This window comes from Carcharodon carcharias (assembly GCF_017639515.1).
Source record: "Carcharodon carcharias isolate sCarCar2 chromosome 29 unlocalized genomic scaffold, sCarCar2.pri SUPER_29_unloc_15, whole genome shotgun sequence".
NCBI classification, from domain to species: domain Eukaryota; kingdom Metazoa; phylum Chordata; class Chondrichthyes; order Lamniformes; family Lamnidae; genus Carcharodon; species Carcharodon carcharias.
In genome coordinates, this window is record NW_024470660.1 from 346,110 (window position 1) to 361,845 (window position 15,736).

Here is a 15,736-nt window from a genome sequence, read left to right on the forward strand (position 1 = left end):
AGGGAGGGTGTGTGTGTGTGAGGGAGAGAGTGTGCAAGTGAGAGTGTGTGTGTGTGAGAGAGAGAGTGTGTGAGGGAGAGAGTGTGTGTGTGAGAGAGAGTGTGTGTGAGAGAGAGTGTGTGTGAGGGAGGGTGTGTGAGTGTGAGAGAGAGTGTGTGTGAGAGAGAGAGTGTGTGAGGGAGAGAGTGTGCGTGTGAGGGAGAGAGTGTGTGTGAGAGAGTGTGTGTGTTTGAGAGAGAGAATGTGTGAGGGAGAGAGAGTGTGCGTGTGAGAGAGAGAATGTGTGTGTGAGAGAGAGAATGTGTGTGTGAGAGAGAGAGTGTGTGTGTGAGGGAAAGAGTGTGTGTGTGAGAGAGAGTGTGTGTTTGAGAGAGAGAGTGTGTGTTTGAGAGAGAGAGTGTGTGTGAGGGAGAGAGAGTGTGTGTGAGGGAGAGAGAGTGTGTGTGATGGAGAGAGAGAGTGTGTGTTTCTTTGAGAGGGAGAGTGTGTTTGATTTAGAGAATGTGTGTGTGTGAGAGAGAGTGTGTGTCTGAGAGAGAGATTGTGTTTGGGAGAGGGAGCGAGAGAGAATATGTGTGTGAGAGAGAGACATAGAGCAGAAGAGTGCGAGAGAGAGAGATTGTGAGTGTTAGAGAGAGAATGTGTGTGTGAGGGAGAGAGATAGAGCAGAAGAGTGCGATAGAGAGAGATTGTGAGTGTTAGAGAGAGAATGTGTGTGAGAGAGAGAGAGAGAGCAGAAGAGTGCGATAGAGAGAGATTGTGAGTGTTAGAGAGAGAATGTGTGTGTGAGAGAGAGATAGAGCAGAAGAGTGCGATAGAGAGAGATTATGACTTTTAGAGAGAGGATGTGTGTGTGAGAGAGAGAGAGAGAGCAGAAGAGTGCGATAGAGAGAGATTGTGTTTATTAGAGAGAGAATGTGTGTGTGTGAGAGAGAGAGAGATAGAGCAGAAGAGTGTGATAGAGAGAGATTGTGATTGTTAGAGAGAGAATGTGTGTGTGTGAGAGAGAGAGATAGAGCAGAAGAGTGTGATAGAGAGAGATTGTGAGTGTTAGAGAGAGAATGTGTGTGTTTGTGTGAGAGAGAGATAGAGCAGAAGAGTGTGATAGAGAGAGATTGTGAGGGTTAATCTCACTGAGAGAAAAAGCTGGACACCCAGCAGAGGGAGTGAGGGAACAATGAATTTTTGCCGTGTTTGGTGAATCGGTTTGCGATGTCCCTTCTCAATCTCTCCTTCCTTGTCTTGACATTAGTTTATTCCCTGGGGTTGTTTAATTCCCTGAAAGAAGCCTTTTAAACACAAGTTGTTGTTATTTGAGGAAGAAACGCTGGGGACAATTTCTGAAAAAGTCTCTGTCTTTATCATTTTCCATTTAGATGAGGAACTGAAGATGGGAGAGGTCGGTCTGATGTTGATCTTCATCAGCTTGCTGCAAGGTACAAATCATTACTGATCAGAACTCAGGGAATTGGATTCTTTCCTGGATTGAGGAAGTGAGCATTTAATTTGAGAGAACAGGGTTAGTGATCACACAGAGAGTGAGTGAATAGCGAGTCAGAGAATATAGCAAAAGAAAAAGCCTCATACGGACTTGAAACGTCAACTCTGTTTCTCTCTCCACAGATGTTGACAGACTTGCTGAGTTTTTCCAGCATTTTCTGTTTTTGCATCAGAGAGCTTGTTTCAATAGTAGTGACAGTGCATTTATATAGCGCCTTTAATGCAGTAAAACATCCTTATTGATTCACAGGATTCCCCCACATGGGGAAACATCCCCTCAGCATCCACCCTGTCAAACCCCCCACCACCTCAGAATCTTATATGTTTCAATAAGATCACCTCTCATTCTTCTAAACTCCAATGGATACAGGGCCCAACCTGTTAACGTTTCCTCATAAGACAAAACCCTTCATCCCAGGAATCAGCCCAGTGAACCTCCTCTGAACTGCCTCCAATGCAGAGTCTATCCCTCCCTAAGTAAGGAGACCAGAACTGTACACACTGCTCCTGATACAATCTCACCAACGCCCTGTACAGTTGTAGCAAGACTTCCCTCCTTTCATACTCCATCCCTTTGCAATAAAGGCCAACATTCCACTTGCCTTCCTCATTCCGTGCTGTTCCTGAATGCTGACTTTCTGTGATTCATGTACAAGGACACCCAGATCCCTCTGTACCGCAATGGAGACTCTCTCCATTGAAGTAATATTCTGCTTTTTGATGTCCTGTCCCCTCCCTTGTTGCCTTTCAGGAGTGACGTCAGAGGGATGGTCTATGAAGGCGCTGCCTCGGAGGGCCATCAGCAGCTCTTGTGTGGTTATTCCGTGTAGCTTTGACTTTCCTTCCCACTCTTACACAGCACTGCACGGAGCTTGGTTTAAATATTGGTATAGATGGAAATATACCATCGCATACACCAAAGATCCCAATTATGCGATGGCCACATTCGTGGGACGTGCTAAAATAATCGGCGATTTGGAAAGGAAGAATTGTTCGTTGAGGATTGACAGTCTCAGAGCTGAAGACAGTGATGTGTATTACTTTTACGTGGATGCGGAGGGCTACATAGATCACACTTTTACAGAACCAGTCCAACTCCAGATTCTTGGTAAGTCCCAGTTCCTTTCACAATCAGTCTCTCAGCTCAAGGGGGTCATGTACTCATCTCAGAGCCAGGCAGTCATGGGTTCAATTCCTGCTCCAGGAGATGTCAGAACAAAGTCCAGGATGTGATCTGGTGCAGTACTGAGAGAGTGCTGCACTGTCAGAGGGTCAATACTGAGAGAGTGCTGCACTGTCGGAGGGTCAGTACTGAGAGAGTGCCACACTGTCAGAGGGTCAGTACTGAGGGAGTGCTGCACTGTCAGAGGGTCAGTACTGAGGGAGTGCTGTACTGTTGGAGTTTCAGCGCTGAGGGAGTGCTGCACTGTCAGAGCGTCACTACTGAGAGAGTGCTGCACTGTCGGAGGGTCAGTACTGAGAGAGTGCCACACTGTCAGAGAGTCAGTACTGAGGGAGTGTTGCACTGTTGGAGGGTGAGTACTGAGGGAGTGCTGCACCGTTTGGGGGTCAGTACTGAGGGAGTGCTGCACCATTGTAAGGTCAATATTGAGGGAGTGCTGCACTGTCAGAGGGTGAGTACTGAGGGAGTACTGCACCGTTGGGGGGTCTTTGCTGAGTGAGTGCTGCACTGTCTGAGAATCATCACTTGTATCAAAACGTTTTTAGCTTCACTGTTGTTCCCACTTCAGCTGCAACTGCTCCACATCCCCATGTGTTAACTGGAGCATGTCAGCCTGGAGTTACGTAGAATTGCAGAGCAGAATCTGCTCTCACACATTGAAGCTGGCAATCACTAAGTGTCCCTCAGTGATGATGTTTTCTGATGGAATGAAACTTGGCAAAGCAGTGGGTCGTGATAAGGAGAGATTGGGCATGAGAGGGGCAGGATCAGGGTGAGGTGGACAGACACATGGCAGATGCAGTTCAACGCAGTGTCGTGTGAAGTGACGCACTTTGTCAGGATGAATACAGACAGATATTGGACAGTAATGATTTGGACAGGTGTAGGTGAGCAGAGAGACCTGGGCGTCTCTCTGCACTCATTCTGAAAGATTAAAGGGCAACTTGTTGAGGTGATTAAGAAAGAAAATGTCTTCCTCGTGTTTATAGACTGAGGAACCGAGTTAAAAGCAAAGAGATCATGCTGGAACTTTGTAAATCACTGGTTAGAACTCAGCTAGAATATTGTTCAGAACGCTGGGCCTCCCCACTTCAGGAAAGATGTAAGAGCTTCAGAAAGGGTGTCCAAGAGGACAAAACAGTAAAAACTGGGACATAAGAGTCCTGGTCCAAACTGGTCTTGTATAGCTTAATATAGAACACCAGTAAAACTGGGAAATAAGAGTACTGTTCCAAACTGGTCTTGTATAGTTTAATATAGAACACCAGTAAAACTGGGAAATAAGAGTACTGGTCCAAACTGGTCTTGTATAGTTTAATATAGAACAGCAGTAAAACTGGGAAATAAGAGTACTGGTCCAAACTGGTCTTGTATAGTTTAATATAGAACACCAGTAAAACTGGGAAATAAGAGTACTGGTCCAAACTGGTCTTGTATAGTTTAATATAGAACACCAGTAAAACTGGGAAATAAGAGTACTGGTCCAAACTGGTCTTGTATAGTTTAATATAGAACACCAGTAAAACTGGGAAATAAGAGTCCTGGTCCAAACTGGTCTTGTATAGCTTAATATAGAACACCAGTAAAACTGGGAAATAAGAGTACTGGTCCAAACTGGTCTTGTATAGCTTAATATAGAACACCAGTAAAACTGGGAAATAAGAGTACTGGTCCAAACTGGTCTTGTATAGTTTAATATAGAACACCAGTAAAACTGGGAAATAAGAGTACTGGTCCAAACTGGTCTTGTATAGCTTAATATAGAACACCAGTAAAACTGGGAAATAAGAGTACTGGTCCAAACTGGTCTTGTATAGCTTAATATAGAACACCAGTAAAACTGGGAAATAAGAGTACTGGTCCAAACTGGTCTTGTATAGCTTAATATAGAACAGAAACACCAGTAAAACTGGGAAATAAGAGTACTGGTCCAAACTGGTCTTGTATAGTTTAATATAGAACACCAGTAAAACTGGGAAATAAGAGTACTGGTCCAAACTGGTCTTGTATAGTTTAATATAGAACACCAGTAAAACTGGGAAATAAGAGTACTGGTCCAAACTGGTCTTGTATAGATTAATATAAAACTGGGAAATAAGAGTACTGGTCCAAACTGGTCTTGTATAGTTTAATATAGAACACCAGTAAAACTGGGAAATAAGAGTACTGGTCCAAACTGGTCTTGTATAGTTTAATATAGAACACCAGTAAAACTGGGAAATAAGACTCCTGGTCCAAACTGGTCTTGTATAGATTAATATAGAACACCAGTAAAACTGGGAAATAAGAGTACTGGTCCAAACTGGTCTTGTATAGTTTAATATAGAACACCAGTAAAACTGGGAAATAAGAGTACTGGTCCAAACTGGTCTTGTATAGTTTAATATAGAACACCAGGTAAAACTGGGAAATAAGAGTACTGGTCCAAACTGGTCTTGTATAGTTTAATATAGAACACCAGTAAAACTGGGAAATAAGAGTACTGGTCCAAACTGGTCTTGTATAGTTTAATATAGAACACCAGTAAAACTGGGAAATAAGAGTACTGGTCCAAACTGGTCTTGTATAGCTTAATATAGAACACCAGTAAAACTGGGAAATAAGAGTACTGGTCCAAACTGGTCTTGTATAGTTTAATATAGAACACCAGTAAAACTGGGAAATAAGAGTACTGGTCCAAACTGGTCTTGTATAGATTAATATAGAACACCAGTAAAACTGGGAAATAAGAGTACTGGTCCAAACTGGTCTTGTATAGCTTAATATAGAACACCAGTAAAACTGGGAAATAAGAGTACTGGTCCAAACTGGTCTTGTATAGCTTAATATAGAACACCAGTAAAACTGGGAAATAAGACTCCTGGTCCAAACTGGTCTTGTATAGCTTAATATAGAACACCAGTAAAACTGGGAAATAAGAGTACTGGTCCAAACTGGTCTTGTATAGCTTAATATAGAACACCAGTAAAACTGGGAAATAAGAGTACTGGTCCAAACTGGTCTTGTATAGCTTAATATAGAACACCAGTAAAACTGGGAAATAAGAGTACTGGTCCAAACTGGTCTTGTATAGCTTAATATAGAACACCAGTAAAACTGGGAAATAAGAGTACTGGTCCAAACTGGTCTTGTATAGCTTAATATAGAACACCAGTTAAACTGGGAAATAAGAGTACTGGTCCAAACTGGTCTTGTATAGATTAATATAGAACACCAGTATAACTGCGAGATAAGAGTACTGGTCTGAACTGATTTTTTGCTTCTGGGTGGAGAAGAGATTGAGCAGAATGGGTCCAGGGATGAGGGATTTTAGCTACAAAGTTGGGTTGGAGAAGCTGGGGTTGTTCTCCTTGGAGCAAAGGAGATTGAGGGGGGATCTGATCGAGGTGTACAAGATGATGATGGGTTTAGATAAGGTAGACAAAGAGAAGCTGTTGCCATTAGCGGATGGTACAAGGACTGGGGGACACAGATTGGAGGTTGTGGGCGGGGGGGGATGTGAGGAGGAACTTTTTTACACAGCGAGTGGTAATGAGCTGGAACTCGCTGCCTACGGTGGAAGTGGAGACGATGAACAATTCCAAAGGAAATTGGACGGACACTTGAGGGAAATAAACTCACAGGGATACAAGGTTAGAGCGGGGGGAAAGGGACTGATTGGATTGCTCTACAGAGAGACAGCATGAACTGGATGGGCCAATGGCCTCCTTCTGTGTTCTGAGTGTCTGTGACCCTATTGAAAAATCAGAGGACAAATCAAATCTCTTTTCTACTTGTCTGTTAACATCTGGAACTTTCTATTACAGATGTTCCAGATAAGCCAGTTATCGTGCTCCTGAAGGATTTACAGGAGGGGACTCCTGCACATATCATCTGTAAATGCCTCTACACCTGCCCTGATAACCACCCCAATCTAACCTGGAGTGAATTGCTGACTTCCTCGGTCAGCACCATCACAGAGAATGGTGGTGATGTTTCCGCTCTACTGACCTTTAACCCTTCGTTCAAGCATCATGGACGAACTCTCCGCTGTACGTGTGACTACCCTCAAACCAGCCATCGAGTGATCAACTCAGTTACTCTGAGTGTAAAGTGTAAGTATTGGTTAGAACATCCTGCTTGTGATGAAGGGGCAGTTGGTCTCCTATTAAATGAGGCATTGGAGAAGGTGCAAGTGGGATTGACAAGGATGATTCCAGAACTGAGAGGTTATAATTATCAGGAAAGACTGAACAAGCTGGGATTCTTTTCTCTAGAAAAGAGAAGGCTGAGGGGGTGACCTGATCGAGGTCCTTAAATTGATGAAATGGTTTCGATAGGGTCGACGTGGAGAAGATGATTCCACTTGTCGGAGTGACGAAGAGCTAGGGGCCATCAATATAAGATCATCACTAATAAAATGGTGCACACTGCTAACAATGTGCGTTCATGGTGGAGGGAGTGAATGTTGAAGATGGTGGGTGGGATGCCGATCAATCGGGCTGCTTTGTCCTGGATGGTGTCGAGCTTCTTGAGTGTTGTTGGAGCCGCACCCATCCCGGCAACTGGAGAGAATTCCATCACACTCAGTGTTTAATGTGTTGATAATTTTGTATTTGAAAGATTCTCCTCACAACACGTCTGTCAGGATGACACTGGAAAAAGGAAAGGTGATTTCTCTAAGTTGTTCTAGTGACGGGAATCCAGCAGTCCACAATTTCACCTGGTTTAAGATCTCCCAAGGAAAGGTGACGAATCTGGCGCTCGCTGGTCAAACTATTACAGTTCCTTATGGATTCGATGAGGAAATCTCCTACTACTGTGAAGCAACAAGTATCCTGGGCAGTTCCCAGTCTCTGCCCATTAGAATTCCCACTGAATGTGAGTAATTTCAATCCTGACTTTTCAACAATTCCACATCTTGTCCAAACTCCAAGGTGAACCAAATCTCCCCTTGGGTGTTGCTGAAAACATGCTGTCGAAGGTTTCAATCCTCGTCAGGACAGAGTCACGAGAAAACCCAATCTCAAAGGGAACAGCCATTTCTGATGTAGGGGAAGAGGGCGTGCTGATTGGCTGGCAAGTCGACATTTCTCCACGGTTTGTTCACAATTCTCAGTGATGGTGACCGTGAAAATACCAGATTGTTGTAAAAACCCATCTGGTGCACAAATCTCCTTTAGGGAGGGAATTCTGCCATCCTTACCCGGTCTGGCCTACATGTGACTCCTGACCCACAGCGATGTGGGGGAATCTTAACTGCCCCTCTGAATGGGCCGGGCAAGCCACTCAGTTGTATTCGAGCGGGCGGCTCACCACCGCCTTCTCAAGGGGCAACTAGGGATGGGCAATAAACGCTGGCCCTGCCAGTGATGCCCACATTACTGAATGAATTCCAATAGAAGAGGAATCCTCCCATTCTAGAGATTGGTGATCCATACACTGGGCTGACATTCCCAGTCATTCAATAATCAGCCTGTTCCCCCATTCAATCAGATCACGGCTGGTCTGTATCTTAACCCCATCCACTCACCTGGTTCCTTAAACCTTAACCACGCCCCGACCCAACAGAAATCTCCCAGTCTCAATTTTGAAATTTACAATTGACCCCTCCCAGTCTTGACAGCTTATCTGGGGGAGAGAGTTCCAGATTTCCACCCCCCCTTTGTGTGAAGAAGTGCTTCCTGACATCCTTCCCTGAACGGCCTGGCTCCAATTTTAAGATTCTGCCCCCTTGTTCTGGACCCCCCCACACCACCAGGGGAAATAGTTTCTCTCTGTCGACCCTATCGAATCCTTTAATCATCTTATACCCCTCGATTAGATCACCCCTTAATCTTCGAGACTTGAGGGAACACAAGCCTGGTCTGTGCAACCTGTCCTCGGGATTTAACCCTTTCAGCCCCGGGATCATTCTGGTGACTCTGCTGCAGCCCCTCCGAGGACAATATACCCTCCCTGAGGGGTGGGACCCACAACTGAAGCCAATAACTGCAGGTGGGCTCTGAGCAGAGATTTATAACCTGACGCATCACTCCGACCCTCTTTGTATTCCTGCTTCCTTGGGGTAAAGGCCCCTATTCCATCGGAATTCTCTATTGCTACGGTGTGACTGACACGGGATATATTAAGGGGAGGTTTTCCTCTGAACTGTATCTCACAAATGGTGCGGTCATACTGCCAGAGTCCAGGTGTACACAGTATCTGACCAAAACAAAAACAGAATTACCTGGAAAAACTCAGCAAGTCTGGCAGCATTGGCGGAGAAGAAAAGAGTTGTCGTTTCGAGTCCTCATGACCCTTCAACAGAACTAGGTGAATCCAAGGAGAGGGGTGAAATATAAGCTGGTTTAAGGTGTGTGTGTGTAGGGGGTGGGGGTGGGGGGGTGGGGGCAGTGGGGTTGGGTTGGGGGAGAGAAGTGGAGGGGGGTGGTGTGGTTGTAGGGACAAACAAGCAGTGATAGGAGCAGATCATCAAAAGATGTCACAGACAACAGAACAAAAGAACACAGAGGTGCTGAAGTTGGTGATATTATCTAAACGACTGTGCTAATTAAGAATGGATGGTAGGGCACTCAAGGTATAGCTCTAGTGGCGGTGGGGGAAAATAAAAGATTTAAAAATAATGTAAGTATCCTCAACCCTCACCTATGGCCCCTCCCCATGCCCACGTAAAAGATACAACACCTGCCCCTTCACTTCCTCTCTCCTCACCGTCCAAGGACCCAAACACTCCTTTCAAGTGAAGCAGCATTTCACTTGCATTTCCCCCAACTTAGTCTACTGTACTCGTTGCTCCCAATGTGGTCTCCTCTACATTGGCGAGACCAAACGTAAAATGGGCGACCGCTTTGCAGAACACAAGAATGACCCAAACCTTCCTGTCGCTTGCCATTTTAACACTCCACCCTGCTCTCTTGCCCACATGTCTGTCCTTGGCTTGCTGCATTGTTCCAGTGAAGCCCAACGCAAACTGGAGGAACAGCACCTCATCTTCCAACTAGGCACTTTACAGCCTTCCAGACTGAATACTGAGTTCAACAACTTTAGGTCTTAAGCTCCCTCCTCCATCCCCACCCCCTTTCTGTTTCTTCCCCCTTCCTTTTGTTTTTTCCAATAAATTATATAGATTTTTCTTTTCCCACCTATTTCCATTATTTTTAAATATTTTTAAATCTTTTATGCTACCCCCACCCCCACTAGTGCTATACCTTAATTTCCCAACCATCCATTCTTAATTAGCATGTTCGTTTAGATATATATCACCAACTTCAACACCTCTGTGTTCTTTTGTTCTGTTGTCTGTGACATCTTTTGATGATCTGCTTCTATCACTGCTTGTTTGTCCCTACAACAACACCCCCCTCCACTTCTCACCCCCCACCCAACCCCGCCGCCCTCCCCCACCCCCCCAACACACACACACACACACACACACAAACCAGCTTATATTTCACCCCTTCCTTGCACTCACCTAGTTCTGTTGAAGGGTCATGAGGACTCGAAACATCAACTCTTTTCTTCTCCGCCGATGCTGCCAGACCTGCTGAGTTTATCCAGGTAATTCTGTTTTTGTTTTAGGTTTACTACATGATCTCAGAATAAATGATCCCCTGGAAAACAGTGACCATAACATGGTATAATTCAGCATTCCGTTTGAGACTGAGAAACTTGGGTCGGAAACAACTGTGCTGGACTTAAATAAGTGTAATTACAAAGGAATAAGGGCAGGGTTGTCTGGAGTGGACTGGGAAAGGGGTTTAGCAGAAAAGATGGTGGATGAACAATGGCAGATCATTAAGAAAATAGCTCATGACTCACAACAAAGATATATCCCAGTGAGGAAGAAGGATTGTAGGAAGAGAATAAACCAACCACGGTTAACCAAAGAAGTTAAGGTGTGTATCAAATTGAAAGAAAAAACATGCAGCACGACAAAGGTTAGTGGTAACCCAGAGGAATGGGACCATTTTAAAAAATGGTAACCCAGAGGAATGGAATCATTTTAAAAACCAACAGAAGATGACCAAAAAATAAATAAAGAGGGAGAAAACTAGGTAAACTAGCAAATTATAAAAAAAGGACAGTAAAAGCTTCTTTAAATATATAAAAAGGAAGAGAGAGACCAAAGTGAATATAGGCCCCTTAGAGAACTAGGATGGGGAAATAATAATGAGGAACCAGGAAATGACAGAGGAGTTGAATAAATACTTTGCATCAGTCTTCACGGTAGAACACACTAATAGCATTCCAATAATACTAAATAATCAAGGGGCAAAAGGGGGGGCGGGGGGAGGAAATAAATACAATAACTATTATTAGAGAATAATACTAGGGAAACTCATGAGTCTCAAGGCTGATAGGTCCCCTGGACCTGATAGGTTGCATCTTAGGATATTAAAGGAAGTAGATGCAGAGATAGTGGATGTACTGGTTTTAATCTTCCAAGAATCCGTAGATTCTGGGAAAGTCCCAGAGGATTGGAAAACTGCCAAAGTAACACCCATATTCAAAAAGGGAGGGAGACAACAAACAGGAAACTATAGGCCAGTTAGCTTAACATCTGTCATTGGGAACATGTTAGAGTCCATTATAAAGGATGTAAAAGCAGACTATTTAGAAATGCATAATTTAATCACACACAGGCTTCATGAAGGGGAAATCATGCATGACAAATTTATTAAAATTATTTGAGGAGGTAACAAACAGGATAGATAAAGGGGAACCAGTAGATGTAATATATTTGGATTTCCAAAAGGCTTTCAGTAAAGTACCACATATAAGGCTACTTAATAAGATAAGAGCCCATGGTGTTGGGGGTAGTATATTAGCATGGATAGAGGATCGGCTAACTAATAGAAGACAGAGAGTTGGAATAAGGGGGGGCATTTTCAGGATGTCAACCTGTGGATTGCCACAGGGATCAGTGCTGGAGCCACAATTATTTACAATATATATTAATGACTTGGATGAGGGAAATTAATGTACTTTCACCAAGTTTGCGGATGACACAAAAATAGGTGGGATGGCAAGTGGTGAGGGTGACACAAAGAGTCTACAGAGGGACATAGACAGGTTCAGTGAGTGGGCATCAACTTGGCAGATGGAATATAATGTGGGAAAATGTGAGCTTCTGCACTTTGGCAGGATGTATAGAGGAGCTGAATATTATTTCAATGGAGAAAGACATTGGAAAGCTGAAGCATAGAGGAATTTGGGGGTCCTCAAAAAGCTAACATACAAGTTCAACAGTTAATAGGGAAGGCAGGTGGAATGTTGGCCTTTATTTCAAAGGGAAAGGAGTATAAAAATAGGGAATCCTTGCTAAAACTATACAGGACACTAGTTAGACCACACCCAGAATACTGTGAGCAGTTTTGGTCCCCTTATCTAAGGAAAGATGTACTGGCATTGGAGGCAGTCCAGAGAAGATTCACTAGCTTGATCCCAGTAATGGAGGGATTTTCATATGAGGAGAGGTTGAGTAGGTTGAGCCTGTACTCATTGCAGTTTAGGAGAATGAGATCTGACCTTATTGAAACATATAAGATTCTTAGGGAGCGTGACAGGGTAGATGCTGAGAGGTTGTTTCCCCTTGTGGGAGAGTCTAGGACCAGAGGGCATAATCTCAGAGTAAGGGGTCACCCATTTAAGACAGAGATGAGGAGGAGTTTCTTCTCTCAGAGGGTAGTGAATGTGTGGAATTCTTTACTGCAGAGAGCTGCAGAGGCTGGGTCATTAATTATATTCAAGGCTGAGATACGCAGTTTTTTAATCAGTCAAGGAATCAAAGGCTATGGGGAAGAGGCAGGAAAGTGGAGTTGAGGATCGTCAGATCAGACATGGTCTCATTGAATGGCAGAGCAGAGTTGATTGGCCGAATGGCCTCCTTCTGAACTGACGTCTTGTGGTCTTATGGCCTTATGACCCTCCAACAGTGCAGATCTCCCTAATTACTGACCCTCCGACAGTGCAGCACTCCCTCAGTACTGACCCTCCGACAGTGCAGAGCTCCCTAATTACTGACCCTCCGACAGTGAAGCACTCCCTCAGTACTGACCCTCCGACAGTGCAGAGTTCCCTAATTACTGACCCTCCAACAGTGCCGCACTCCCTCAGTACTGATCCTCCGACAGTGCACCACTCCCTCAGTACTGATCCTCCGACAGTGCAGCACTCCCTCAGTACTGATCCTCCAACAGTGAAGTACTCGCTCAGTACTGATCCTCCGACAGTGAAGTACACGCTCAGTACTGACTATGTGGCAGTACAGCTTTCACGGTACCAACCCTCCAACAGTGCAGCAGGTCCTCAGTACTCACCCTCCAACAGGGCAGCTCTCCCCCAGTACTGACCATCCGACAGTACAGCACTCCCTCAGTACTGACCCTCCAACAGTGCAGCAGGTCCTCAGTACTCACCCTCCAACAGTGCAGCTCTCCCTCAGTACTGATCCTCCGACAGTGCAGCACTCCCTCAGTACTGACCCTCCAACAGTGCAGCACTCCCTCAGTACTGACCCTCTGACAGTGCAGCACTCCCTCAGTACTGACCCTCCAACAGTGCACCGCTCCATCAGTACTGACCCTCCGACAGTGCAGCACTCCCTCAGTACTGACCCTCCGACAGTGCACCACTCCCTCAGTACTGACCCTCCGACAGTGCACCACTCCCTCAGTACTGATCCTCCGACAGTGCCCAACTCCCTCAGTACTGATCCTCCGACAGTGAAGTACACGCTCAGTACTGACTATGTGGCAGTACAGCTTTCACGGTACCAACCCTCCAACAGTGCAGCAGGTCCTCAGTACTCACCCTCCAACAGGGCAGCTCTCCCTCAGTACTGACCCATCGACAGTACAGCACTCCCTCAGTACTGACCCTCCAACAGTGCAGCAGATCCTCAGTACTCACCCTCCAACAGGGCAGCTCTCCCTCAGTACTGACCCTCCGACAGTACAGCACTCCCTCAGTACTGACCCTCCAACAGTGCAGCACTCCCTCAGTACTAACCCTCTGACAGTACAGCACTCCCTCAGTACTGATCCTCTGACAGTGCAGTGCTTTCTCAGTACTGAACTGAAGTGTCTGCCTGAATTAAGTGCATTGTTGTGAAGGAACCTACGTTGATAGCAAACCTTTCACATTCTCAGCGTCTCTGAAAGTGCTTCACAGTCAATGTAAGTAACTGATCTTTATTTGTTTTCAGACACACCACAGAATGTCTCAATTACTTCTCTTGATATGATTAACGCTTCATCGATCAATATAATTGAGGGGAATTCTGCAGTGATAATCTGCTCTGTCGAGAGCTTCCCAGCTTCTAACCTGACGTGGCAACATCTTAATGTCCCAATGAACAGAACCAGTTCCAACAATGAGCTGTGGTTGGTGATTCCTCACATTACATCCAGGGACACTGGAGACTATCAGTGTGTGGCAGAGAATGAACATGGAGCAGTGGAGGGGTTCATAACCATCACTGTGGAACGTGAGTTACACAGAATTCTACATTCTCTTGTTATTAGCTCATGGGATATGCGCATTGTTGACAAGGCCAGAAATTATTGCCCATCTGTAACTGCCCCATGAGAAGGTGGTGGTGAGCTGCCTTCTTTAACCACTGCAGTCCATGTGGTGTAGACACACGCACAGTGCTGTTAGGGAGGGAGTTCCAGGATCTTGGCACAGCGACGGAGAATGAATGGCCGATGTAGTTCCAAGTCCCAGGGCAGACCACCACCTCATGTTCGCCTCCAAGTCACACACCACACTGACTAGGAACTGTCTTGGTGGAAGAGGTTAAGGGTTTGGAAGGTGCTGTCGAAGGAGCCTTGGTGAGTTGCTGCAGTGCATCTTGTAGATGGTGCACACATTGCTGCCATTGTGTGCCAGTGGTGGAGGGTATGAATGTTTATGCTGGTGGATGGGCTGTCGATCAAACAAGCTGCTCCTGGACGGTGTCGAGCTTCTTGAGTGTTGTTGGAGCTGCACTTATCCAGGCAATTGGAGATTATTCCATCACACTCCTGACTCGTGCCTTGTCGATGGGGGACAGGCTTTGGGGAGTCAGGAGGTGAGTTACTCACCGCAGAGTTCCCAGCCTCTGACCCGCTCTTGTAGCCACATTATTTCCTGTTGCCGGGTTGTTGCCAGTGCCAATAGCCTTTGCTGCATCCAGTATCATCAGCTGATTCCTGATGTCACGTGGAGTCAATCGAATTGTCTGAAAGCTGACATCTGTGATGCTGGGACCCTCTGGAGGAGGCCGAGATGGATCATCCACTCAGCACTTCTGGCTGAACATGGTTGCCAATGCTTCAGCCTTGTCGTTTGCACTGATGTGCTGAGCTCCCCCATCATTAAGGATGGGGATATTTGTGGAACATCCTCCTCCTGTTAGATCTTTAATTGTCCATCACCATTCATGACTGGATGTGGCAGGACTGCAGAGCTTAGATCTGACCCGTTGGTTGTGGGATTGCTTTGCTCTGTCTATAGCATGTTGTTTCCGCTGTTTGGCGTGTATGTAGTCCTGTGTGTCACCTCAGCAGCTTGGCACCTCTGTTATATGTGAATCCTCCTTATAGAAACCTGCATGTACATGGATATTATCAATAAATATTACATAGATAAATGTTATTTGTAAAGACCTTTCATGCATAGACAATATCACTTCACAGAATTACTACATGTACATAGGGAACCATTCTCAAACTGTACTGGAGTCATTCATTGGCTGATTTTACAGGGCGAGATTCCAATGAATGGAAAGCAGGATTGCTTGGAGCTGGAATCTGTTTGAGTGTTGGACTGAGTGGATTCTTCATCTTCAAGTGTGTGAGAAAGTAAGTGTGAAGGTTTAATTGGTTGTTTTTGAACATGTTTTCTTCAACCTTCTCTCCTTATAGAAAGAACTTGCATTTCTATAGCACCTTTTACAATCCAAAACCCTTCACATCCCCTGAAGAGCTTTGATGTTCACTCACTGTTTAACATCTCATCCAATACTCACTGTTTCACAACTCAGTCCTGTAACTGGCAGTGTTGACCCGGACCACATAATACCTTGTG

General features: G+C 45.2%; 1 protein-coding gene across 1 annotated transcript in view; it reads left to right on the forward strand.

The window, feature by feature from the left end:
* LOC121274000 overlaps positions 1–15,736 on the forward strand; it is a gene marked incomplete at its 5' end in the record, with an annotated part of 117,268 nt that overhangs the window by 39,636 nt on the left and 61,896 nt on the right. Inside the window, 6 exons of the mRNA XM_041181134.1 lie at positions 1,377–1,436; positions 2,360–2,608; positions 6,490–6,777; positions 7,286–7,543; positions 13,872–14,153; positions 15,414–15,510. Coding sequence (XP_041037068.1) covers positions 1,377–1,436; positions 2,360–2,608; positions 6,490–6,777; positions 7,286–7,543; positions 13,872–14,153; positions 15,414–15,510 — 1,234 coding nt within the window. The remainder of the gene's footprint in view (positions 1–1,376; positions 1,437–2,359; positions 2,609–6,489; positions 6,778–7,285; positions 7,544–13,871; positions 14,154–15,413; positions 15,511–15,736) is intronic.